At 57.2% G+C, this 10,929-nt stretch overlaps 1 protein-coding gene across 5 annotated transcripts in view; it reads left to right on the top strand.

Moving 5' to 3' along the window:
• Positions 1 to 318: 318 nt before the first annotated feature.
• The window catches only part of HEXD (hexosaminidase D), a 13,422-nt gene continuing 2,811 nt past the window's right edge, over positions 319 to 10,929 (top strand). Inside the window, exons 1-5 of one of the 5 annotated variants that reach the window (XM_032241209.1) lie at positions 319 to 670; positions 5,429 to 5,677; positions 7,123 to 7,306; positions 8,099 to 8,170; positions 8,559 to 8,754. In XM_032241209.1, the coding sequence (XP_032097100.1) occupies positions 665 to 670; positions 5,429 to 5,677; positions 7,123 to 7,306; positions 8,099 to 8,170; positions 8,559 to 8,754 (707 nt within the window). In that variant the 5' untranslated portion in view covers positions 319 to 664. Of the gene's footprint in view, positions 671 to 4,928; positions 4,953 to 5,428; positions 5,678 to 7,122; positions 7,307 to 8,098; positions 8,171 to 8,558; positions 8,755 to 10,929 lie in introns of those variants that run through there. The other 4 variants (XM_032241204.1, XM_032241205.1, XM_032241206.1 and 1 more) reach the window with 4 other exon arrangements.

Below are 10,929 nucleotides of genomic sequence, written 5' to 3'. Positions count from 1 at the left end.
CCACTGTGCCGGCCTTGTGTAGTTTCTTGTAAAATGCCACGACTTCATTCTCTGGTCGAGGGTTGAAAAGCAAACTGGGCCAGGCACGGTGGCTCACGCCTGTAATCCTAGCACTTTGGGCAGCCAAGGCAGGCAGATCATGAGGTCAAGAGATCGAGACTATCCTGGCTAACATGGTGAAACCCTGTCTCTATTAAAAACACAAAAATTAGCTGGGTGTAGTGGCACGGGCCTGTAGTCCCAGCTACTTGGGAGGCTGAGGCAGGAGGATCACTTGAACCCAGAAGGCGGAGGTTGCAGTGAGCCGAGATCGCACCACTGCAGTCCACCCTGGCAACAGAGTGAGACTCTGTCTCAAAAAAAAAAAAGCAAACTGTTACTTGAAGATGTGCTAGAACATCATCTTCCCAAGTTTTAGGGCAGGTGCCATTCCAGAAACCAGGATATCTATCAGGCTTTGTGGAGTTAGGGCTTCACCGTTTCCCGGAGAGCCCCCCAGGGCCTGACGAGGAAGGCTAGGGGAGTGTGGACGTCGTGCACAGCCCACACGACCCTCCCCCTGCATGAACTTTGTCCCTCCAGCCCCGCGGAAATCAAGGAGATCCTGCATCTGGCTGGACTCAGCGAGCTGGAAGTGATTCCACTGGTACAGACTTTTGGGCACATGGAGGTGAGTGGCCAGAACGGAAGTTACCTGGTGGCAGATGTGGGGTCCCGGGACTGCAGGCTGGGCCAGGCTTGTGCCCAGCAGAAGGCGCAGCAGGGCCCGTGGTTGGGGTGCAGGCAGTGCAGCGCAGCACGACACGGCGGAGGCCTTTGCTCTAGGAAGCCCCTCCCTGCCTGACTCGGTCAGAGCTTCTCTGCCTGTGGAATGGAAGGGAAGAGCCAGACAGAGGGTCCTGGAGGCTGGGGGGCGGTTTCCTTTTCAATCTGTATTCACCAGAATATTATTATGTGAGGTAAAACACAGTATTAAGGAAAGAAAAGCTGCTTTTCAGGCCGGGCGCAGGGGCTCAGGCCCCTAATTCCAGCACTTTGGGAGGCTGAGGTGGATGGATCACCTGAGGTCAGGAGTTTGAGACCAGCCTGGCCAACATGGTGAAACCCCATCTCTATTAAAAATACAAAAATTACCCGGGTGTGGTGGTGGGCACCTGTAGTCCCAGCTACTCAGGAGGCTGAGGCAGGAGAATCGCTTGAACCCGGGACGTGGAGGGTACGTGAGCCAAGATCGTGCCACTGCACTCCAGCCTGGGCCACAGAGCCAGACTCCATCTAAAAAAAGAGACATATATATATATTTATTTCATATCTGCATCAAACAAATAGGAAGTGATGCAACATTAACACCACATTGATTTAATGGCTGTTAGATTCCGTTTATTTCTCTAACAGATACTCCATTCTGGCTTCTATTTCCACACACCGTGGGAAAGAAGGCTGTTTTCACTCACAGCCGTGCACCCCCGGAGTTCCTTCCCACAGCACCGTCCTCCTGGCCTTTCTAGTAATTCTCCACACCGCGCTTTGCTCTGGGACCTGGCGTGCACTCTTGGCCTCCTGCCGCCTCTCCACTAAACGTCTCTCCCAAGGCCTCAGGTGTCCTCCAGGTCACTAAGTCCAGAGATGGTTTTGGTGCTCTCCGGCTGGACGCCCTCGGCAGCGTCTGGCATCACCAGCACTCTCCTGAGCCGCGCACTCTGGTTTCCCCTGCCTCTGACTGCACCGCCTTGGTATCCATTTTCATTTGCCTCCCTGTAGCTGGCAGTCCCCCGGGCTCCTCTTGACCCCTCGCCCCACCTGCCTCCCTCTCTAGACGGTGCCATTTCTGCTCCTGCTTCCCCTTTCTCTTCCTGTCTGCACCTCAGCAACTCCAGACCTCCTGGGTTACAGATCCCCATCCCCAGCTGCCTGCTGGTCACTTCTATTGAGGTACCTCCTCCAGCCTCTGGTGTGCAAGCCAGAAGCAGACCAGCCACGGTCAGCACCCCCACCCGCCCGCACCCCCACCCGTGTCCGTCCTGCTGCTGCTCCTCCTCCTCCTCCTCTGTTGTGCAGGCGGCACCCCGTCTAAACCCCACCGCCTCACTGTGAAACTCCCCAAACGAGTCTCCAGGGCCTCCCTGTCTCCCGGCCCCTCTCCCCACCACAGCAAGTCACAGCACAGCTCTGACCGTGCACACATGCCATCTCCTTAAAAGACACTGTTGTCAGGGCAGAAATGATCACCACAAACCAGGTGGCTTAAGGCAACAGAAATGTTCTCTCGGTTCTGGAGACCAGACATCCAAATCAGCATGCTGGAGGGGTGGTTTCTTACAGAGGAAGACCTTCCATGTGTAGATTTACCATTAGTATACCTTTTTTCTTTGTTTTTGAGACAGGGTCTCGTTCTGTTGCCCAGACAGGAGTGCAGTGGTGTGATCTCAGCTCACCACAACCTCTGCCTCCTGAGTTCAAGGGATTCTCCTGCCTTTGCCTCCCGAGTAGCTGGGACTACAGGTGCACCCCACCATGCCCAGTTAATTTTTTGTCTTTTTAGTAGAGGTGGGGTTTTGAGATGTTGGTCAAGCTGGTCTCAAACTCCTGGCCTCAGGTGATCTGCCTGCTGCAGTCTCTCAAGGTACTGGGATTACAGGTGTGAGCCATGGCGCCTGGGCTGCTGTACCTTCTTGGTATACTGGAAATGACTGCTCAGGTGTTTTCCCCTTTTTTTTTTCAACTTGAGTTTTTAAAGTTCTTTATATATTCTAGATACAAGTCCTCTGATGTTACATAATTTGCAGGTAATTTCTCCCAGTGTGTAGCTTATATGCTTCTGGTGTCATTTCTAAAACCTCTTTGCAATCACCGGCTCACAAAGGTTGTTCCTGTATTTTCTCCTAAAGTTTTACTTGTGTGCATTTTTCATTTAGATCTGTGATCCATTTTGAGTTTAATTCTTTCTCCAAAACCCTTGGACATCCACGTTTTCCGTCTTGAGACACAGTCTCCCTCTGTCACCCAGGCCGGAGTGCAGTGTACACCCGGAGCTCGCTGCAGCCTTGAAGTCGGGCTCAAGCCTCCTGAGTAGCTGGGACCACAGGTGGGCACCACCGCACCTGGCTAATTTTTTTAATAACTTGTGGAGACCAGGTCTCACTTGTTGCCCAGGCTGGTCTTGAACTCCTGGCCTCAAACAGTCCTCCTCCCTCAGCTTCTTGGAGTGCTAGAATTACAGGCATGAGGCTGGGCACGGTGGCTCAAGCCTGTAATCCCAGCACTGTGGGAGGCCGAGGCGGGCGGATCACGAGGTCAAGGGATCAAGACCATCCTGGTCAACAAGGTGAAACCCCGTCTCTACTAAAAATGCAAAAATTAGCTGGGCATGGTGGCGCGTGCCTGTAATCCCAGCTACTCAGGAGGCTGAGGCAGGAGAATTGCCTGAACCCAGGAGGCGGAGGTTGCCGTGAGCCAAGATCACGCCATTGCACTAACAACCGCGAAACTCCGTCTCAAAAAAAAAAAAAGAATTACAGGCATGAGCCATTGCGCCTGGCCCCATTTTGAGTTGGTTTTTGTTGTTGTTGATTTTCCTTTTTGTGGAGAATGGGGGGTCTCACCGTGTTGCTGGGCTGATCTCAAACTTCTGTGCTCAAGTGAATCTCCCACCTTTGCCTCCCTAAGTGCTAAGTTTTGTTTGTTTGTTTGTTTTTGAGACAGTCTTGCTCCGTCGCCCAGGCTGGAGTGTAGTGGTTCAATCTGGGCTCACCGCAACCTCTGCCTTCTGAGTTCAAGCAGTTCCCCTGCCTCAGCCTCCCGAGTAGCTGGGATTACTGGCACCCGCCACCATATCCGGCTAATTTTTGTATTTTCAGTAGAAGTGGAGTTTCGCCATGCTGGCCAGGCTGGTCTCAAACTCCTGACCTCAAGTGATCCACCTGCCTCAGCCTCCCAAACTGCTGAGATTACAGGCGTGAGCCACCATGCCCAGCTTCCTTTCATTCTTAGAACATATTCTTTAGTTTTCTTGAAATATTTGGTAAATTCTACATGTGGGCCCATGAGAGTCAGTCTGTTAACTGGATTCCACGTTCGAGTTTATTTGCACATCTCAGAATATTTGGTTGAGAGCTGAACATTTCAGTTACTTCATTATAGCCAAGCTGAATGTTTGCTGTTTTCCCCAGTGGGTGCTGGTGGTGGTTTTGTTGTTTTCTAGCAAGTGGCCTGCATTTAACCTGCAGGACCTGCCCCGGCTGTATGCTCACTGCTAGCTGTGCTGAGATGTTGTTCTTACTTTTGTGTTTTAGCCTGGCTTCCTAGGGTCGCCCTTCCGTGTTCGTTGGTGGTGGTCGGCCGAGCGTTTGGGCAGAGGTTGTGCTCACACTCTTTGAGCCCACAGCCTCCTCCCCTTGCCACGGGGCTATGTGTGGGCGGTGGGGTGGGGTACACCCCAGGTTCTTGAAGTTCCCCCCTGGCCCTCTCGGGTCCCCGTATGTGTGTGGCCCCATCAGCCAGGCCTGAGGAGAGCGTGTGGCACCGTCTGCCTTTGTTTCCATTCAATCTCCAGCCAGTCTTGGCTCTTCCCAGCAGGGACTGTGCCCTCTGGCAAGTAGGAGATGGCATTTTCTGCAGTCGATACTTTTACTGACAGTGCCCCCAAAAGGGGTGGGTTTTTACCCAGCCTCAAGTCAAGTCTGCCCCTCTGGCAGCAAAGCTGTGTTTTCCACTGTGAGGGGGAAGGGGGCAGTGAGTAACCCTAGGCCAAGGCCATAGGTCTCTGTTCTCACCCAGAGTTACAGTGGTCTTTCACACATAAACACTCTCTTTTTTTCCTTTTCAGAGACAGGGTCTCGCTCAGTCGCGCAGGCTGGAGTGCGGTGGTGCGGTCTCAGCTCACTGCAGCCTCAACTTCCTAGCTCCAGTGATCTTCCTGCCTCAGCCTCCCAAGAAGCTGGGACCACAGACGGGTGCCACCACACCCGGACACTTTTGTTTTCCTTAAACTGATTTTGTTTTAAAAGAATTTATTTAGGCCGGGCACAGTGGCTCACATCTGTAATCCAAACACTTTGGGAGGCCAAGGCGGGTGGATCACTTGAGGTCAGGAGTTCGAGACCAGCCTGGCCAACATGGCAAAACCCCATCTCTACTAAAAAAACTAACATTAGCCACGCATGGTGGCACATCCCTGTAATCCCAGCTCCTTGGGAGGCTGAGGTGGGAGGATCACTTGAGCCCAGGAGGCAGAAGTTGCAGTGAGCTGAGATCATGCCACTGCACTCCAGCCTGGGCAACAGAACAGGACTCCATGGGGTTTCACCGTGTTGCCCAGTCTGGTCTCAAACTCCTGAGTTCAAGCATTCCACCCACCTCAGCCTCCCAAGGTGCTGGGATTACAGGAGTGAGCCTCTGAGCCTGGCCTAATTTTTTTTATTGTCCATAGATTAGAAACAGGAGCCCCAGGTGGGCAGGAGGAGCTCAGCCCAGCTCCTCCGCCCCCAACACGAGCGCCTCTGTGTCTCTGCAGTTTGTGCTGAAGCACGCGGCCTTCGCCCACTTACGGGAGGTGGGTCCCCTCCCCTGCACCCTGAACCCCCACGAGGCGGAGTCCCTGGCACTAGTGGGCGCCATGATCGACCAGGTCCTGGAGCTGCACCCAGGCGCCCAGCGGCTGCACGTCGGGTGTGATGAGGTGGGTGCCACTGCCCCAGCTCTGTGCAGGCCACGCTCACTGTCATGGCTTGTTCTTTTAAATAGGAAAATCTTCCAGGCACTGAGGCCTAGAGACAGGCTTGTTCCCCTCAGGGAGCCCCGTCCAGTATCTTCTCCGGGTGGACAGGCGGCCTGCAGAGCCCAACAGCGGCACCCTTGTGTCAGACGAGAACACCCTGGGTGGCGGGGCTGGCAAAGGCCTGCAAGTGACGGGCAGGTTCACGCCCCGGTATTGGCAGTCAGCGCGAGTCAGGGTGCAACTTGAGAGACATGCTTTCGTTGCTGAGAGGAAGTTGGTTCTGCATTTGGACCCTGAGGCACTCATTGGAAAAGGTGGTCCCCAGTGGGTGCTGGAGCCGTGCCCCCTCCAGGCAATGAGCCCCCACCCTCCCACTTCCCTCCACTTACTGGACTCCAGCTCAGTCAGGACCTGGGCAGGACGCGGAACTGACAGGGCAGGGTTAGTGCCAACGGAGCTGGGAGGTTCTGCAGGGCTGTGGCTCACAGGAATCTAACCTAAACCTTTTAGCCCCAGAAGCTTCCTTTTTTTGAAGGAAATCTGAATGCATAAAATATACAGAAACTTTATCGTTCTAACCATTTAAAAATATAGGCTGGGTGCGGTGGCTCATGCCTGTAATCCCAGCACTTTGGGAGCCCGAGGTGGGTGGATCACCTGAGGTCAGGAGTTCGAGACCAGCCTGGCCAACGTAGTGAAACGCCGTCCCTACTAAAAATACAAAAACTAGCTGGGCGTGATGGTAGGCACCTGTAATCCCAGCTACTCAGGAAGCTGAGGCAGGAGAATTGCTTGAACCTGGAGGTGGAGGTTGCAGTGAGCCGAGATTGTGCCACTGCACTCCAGCCTGGACAACAGAGCAAGGCCCTGTCTCCAAAATAAGTAAGTATAAACGTCAGCATCTCTTCCAAACGTTCATGGTGTGCGTGATCATCCAGGCAGAAGCCCCTCATCCGCCCCCAGCCCCGGTGACCACGGTTGGCCTCCCGTCTTGGCCGATCTGCCCGTCCTGGGCATTCCGCGGGCACCGACTCACACAGTGCATGGCCTGTGTTCCTCCGGCTGTCAGCCGCCGGAGCTTGGTGCTCTGTTGAGGCTGAGCCATGTTCATGGTGAGGGGTGCTGTCCTGTGCTGGCCCGTCATGGGGGATGGACCCCCGTGGTCTCCGCTTTGCAGCTGTGATTAGAGCTGCTGTGAACATTCACAGGAGACCTTGAGTGAAGTTCAGGGCCCAGTGAGGAAGACAGGAACACGCTGCGGGTGGCGAGTAAAGGCTCTGAGCCCTCCAAGCCCCTCCCTGGCATCCTCCCCATGGGCATCGGCCACCCCGTCAGGGCACGGCGTGGACCCTGGACCCTCCGGTGGTGTGCACGGCAGCTGAGGCCGTCCCACTCCGTCCTTGCAGGTCTATTACCTCGGAGAGGGGGAGGCCTCACGCCGGTGGCTGCAGCAGGAGCAGAACAGCACAGGGAAGCTGTGCCTGTCACACATGCGGGCGGTGGCCAGCCACGTGCGGGCCCGGCGCCCTGGCGTGACGCCCCTGGTGTGGGATGACATGCTACGGGAGCTGCCTGAGGACCAGCTCGCAGGTTGGCCAATGGGGCCAGGGGAGGGGATGGGCCACGGACCTGCCCAAGACCCGTGGCTTCAGAGAATGAAGGCGCTGTAGGAAGTGGGCCCCAGAGTGAGCCCCAGTCCCGCACAGACCTGCCACAACCACGCCTGCATCCCCTCGTGAAAACACCATGTCTGAGTCATTTCCCTAGAAGCCATGGAGGCTTCGGCAGGAGAGCACAGGCCTGCCCGGTGGTCCAGAGGGCTCGGGAGTGTCTGGCACTCGTGGCCCCTCCTCCAAGGCCAGCCTGCTGGGACTGGGGGCCAAGGCTCCCGCTGGCCACTCTTCCAGCCCCTGGGCCCTGCTCACTGTGCCCGAGGCTTTGGGGTGAGCTCCTGAGCACCTTCCTGGGCCAAGAGGTGGTGCTCAGATACCCGGCCCGGTTCCGCACAAAGCCCCGAGGTTCAGAGAGCCCCACGGCAGAGCTGGGGGCCAGGGTGTCCTAGGGCCATGCTGGCCTGGCAGCTGCCACCCATGCATGCCACATAGATGACTTAGAGCAGTCTCCATTCAGCTGTGTGCTCCCGCTGTGCCTGCAGCTCCTGGCCTGGTGGAGCAGCAGCGGGAGTGCGGTCGTTCCAGTGGGCACCAGCTCTGAAAAGCACCGTGTGAGGTTGTGGTGTTCATCGTCAAAACCCAGCTTGGTGCCAAGCCTTTCTTTAAAAGGCGTCTGGCTCACACTTTCACACAAAACAAGAACAAGTGGGTCTGAGGGGCTGGGGGTGTGATCCAGGCGTCTCGCCAACTCCATGTCCACTGTCCGCAGCGTCTGGGGTGCCGCAGCTGGTGGAGCCGGTGCTCTGGGACTACACGGCCGACCTGGATGTGCATGGCAAGGGTCAGTGCCAAGTTGCAGGGGTGGGGTGTTGTCGTGGCCACATGTCTGGGAAGGCTGCCCCTGACCCCGTGACCCTGCAACCCCAACTGCGCAGCCTGGAGCCTGACCAGCATGCATGGATAGAGGCCAGGGACAGCCCCAACAGACCCAGCCCACAGTGCCCCGGGACGGCACCCTGCACCGGTGCCCACCTCCTGATCCACCAGTATTTTCCTAGCAAGCAGGTGAACCAGGGGCCACATATGTGCTGGAGTCTCCCCAGCTGGGAACCTGGCCTGGCTGTCACAGGCGGCTCCCATGTCGGGTCTGGGCATGGCCGCGAGAGCCACATCTGGTGCGTGTTGGCCACCTCCCTGGAAGCCACTCACCCGCTTCTTTTCTCACCCAGTCCTCCTCATGCAGAAGTACCAGCGGTGCGGCTTTCTGCGGCTGTGGGCAGCCAGTGCCTTCAAGGGTGCCACAGGGCCCAGCCAGGCCCTGCCCCCCGTGGAGCACCACCTCAGGAACCACGCACAGTGGCTGCAGGTGGCGGGCAGCGGACCAACCGACGCACTGCAGGGCATCATCCTGACCGGCTGGCAGAGGTAAGCCTGGGCTATCTGTCCTCAGAGGGTGGAGGGCAGCTCTGGTGGCCGCCACCTCAGCCTGTCCCAAGTCCGTCAAAGGGGAAGCAGGCCAGGCCTCCGAGAAGAGCCACAGGAAGCAGCCATTTAGGGCTGCCCTGCACGCAGAGCGGCCGCCGAGGGACGCTGCTCACGTGTTCAGGGTCAGGAGCACGTGGCCCCTGCCCGCCAGGCTGCCTCTGTGCACCACACCTAAGGCTGTGTGTTGCATGTGGCGAGGCAGGAAGAGGGGTTTTGGCTCTTTCAGAATTTCATTCTGTTGCCAGAAATTCAGTCTCCATTCAGACCCCACCAGAAGGTTCTTGGGTCTGGCACAGGAAAGAATTCAAGGCCGAGTGCAGTGTGAGGGGACATCACGGAAAGGTGCTCAGTGAGAGAGGCGGGACCCTCGGAAGGCCGGTGCAGGCGTGCCCGACTGTGTTCCGTTTTTCTCATATCAGGGTCTTGGCTGCGTCAACACTAAGCCATGCTACCTGGGGGGGGCCGACAGTGACAGAATTTATTACTCTGGGCCGGGCGAAGTGGCTCATGCCTGTAATTCCAGCAGTCTGGGAGGCCGAGGCAGCTGAATCATGAGGTCGGGAGTTCATGACCAGCCTGGCCAACATGGTGAAACCCGTCTGTACTAAAAATACAAAAATTAGCCGGGTATGGTGGCGGGCGCCTGCGATCCCAGCTACTCGGGAGGCTGAGGCAGGAGAATCACTCGAACCCGGGAGGCAGAGGTTGCAGTGAGCTGAGATCACACAACTGTACTCCCGCCTGGGTGACAGAGTGAGACTCTGTCTCAAAGAAAAAAAGAAAAAAGAATGTATTATTCTGTGGATTGAAAGAACGCTGTCCCGGACGTTTTAGTGTGCGAGCGTGTGGAAGCCTAAGTGTGGGGATCTGGAAGGCACACGCGGCTGTGGCCGTGGGGACACCAGGACTGTCCGCTGTTGCAGGAGTTTCCCCACGGGTACCTAAGCGCTTCCTCAGCTGTAAACGTCTCGGACTGTGGGTCCTGACTGGCAAGGATGGGCCTTGTTAGTCCCAAGGAGCTGCACCTCAGTGGCGTCACCCTGGCACTCCCAGGCCCCTGCGTCTGTGATGACGCCACGTGGAAAGCAGAGCTGCAGATAAACCCCTGGCTGCCGGTCAAGTCCTGACCTCAGGTCCTGTCTCACATTGGAGGGTTCAGGGGCAGGTGGCACAGGTGCCACGGGCTGGGCGAGCGGCTGGAGACAGGAGCCTGCTGGGGCCCTGTGCCCTGACCCACAAAGCTCAAGAATTTCATGGTGGGGACTGCTTCTAGCTGGTTGCCACTGCCCTGTTGGCATGCAGCTCCATCTGCATGGACCAGGACCCGCCGTAGAGCAGGGTGAGGCTCCTCTCCCGGAGTGGCGGCACGACCTTCAGGCGAGCCCGGGGGCTGTGGCATCAGGCATCGCCCAGCCTTCGCTGTGCTCACACCTGGGGCAGCGTTTGTCACCCACCTCACTTACAGCTGAAGAAACTGAGGCACAGGCAGGTGGATGCCCCCTACCTGGCAGTGGGAAGCCCCGACCTCCACCCCAGGCCAGGTCAAGGCCCCCAGCCCTCGTTTGGGACAGACACTGCCCCTGACCTGCTGCCTGCCAGGCCTGACTTCTTGCCCTCCTCATGGGGCCTTGGGGAAAAGCCACCACCCTTGTCAGCCGGACAGGAGGTGGCTGTGGGAGAGGGTTGGGCAGGAGGAGCCCAGAGGCCCTAGGAAGGGGGTGTCAAGGGCAGCCCCCAGGAGCAGAAGCCCTTTTCTCAGAGGCCAGAGGTGCCACGGGGAGTGACAATGACCGGCCACCTTCCAAGGTCCCCATGGCTCCAGAAAGCATGGCAGCAAGGAATCCCGGCCCTCTTCACTCATATGGATTCTAAAACGGCATTGAAGTGAGAGCCCCACCGCACAGAGCCTGCCCTGGAAACCCTGGGCCCTGTGGTGGAAGGGGTCAGGCTGCCCCAGGCACTGCTGGAACAAGATCAGGGACGCCTCAAGTCAGGATGCCTGCATCAGGCTGGGGGGGGCTGTGGAGCTGAGCAGCCCTCTCATCAGGACGCCTGTGTCAGGTTGGGGGGGCTGTGGAGCTGAGCACCCCTCTAAGGACGCCTGTGTCAGGCTGG

This window comes from Sapajus apella, unplaced genomic scaffold (genome assembly GCF_009761245.1).
Source record: "Sapajus apella isolate SASKATOON/1434 unplaced genomic scaffold, GSC_monkey_1.0 scaffold48, whole genome shotgun sequence".
Lineage (NCBI taxonomy): Eukaryota > Metazoa > Chordata > Mammalia > Primates > Cebidae > Sapajus > Sapajus apella.
The sequence above is the reverse complement of the archived record's forward strand: the minus strand, read 5'-3'. Positions and strand labels throughout refer to the sequence as shown.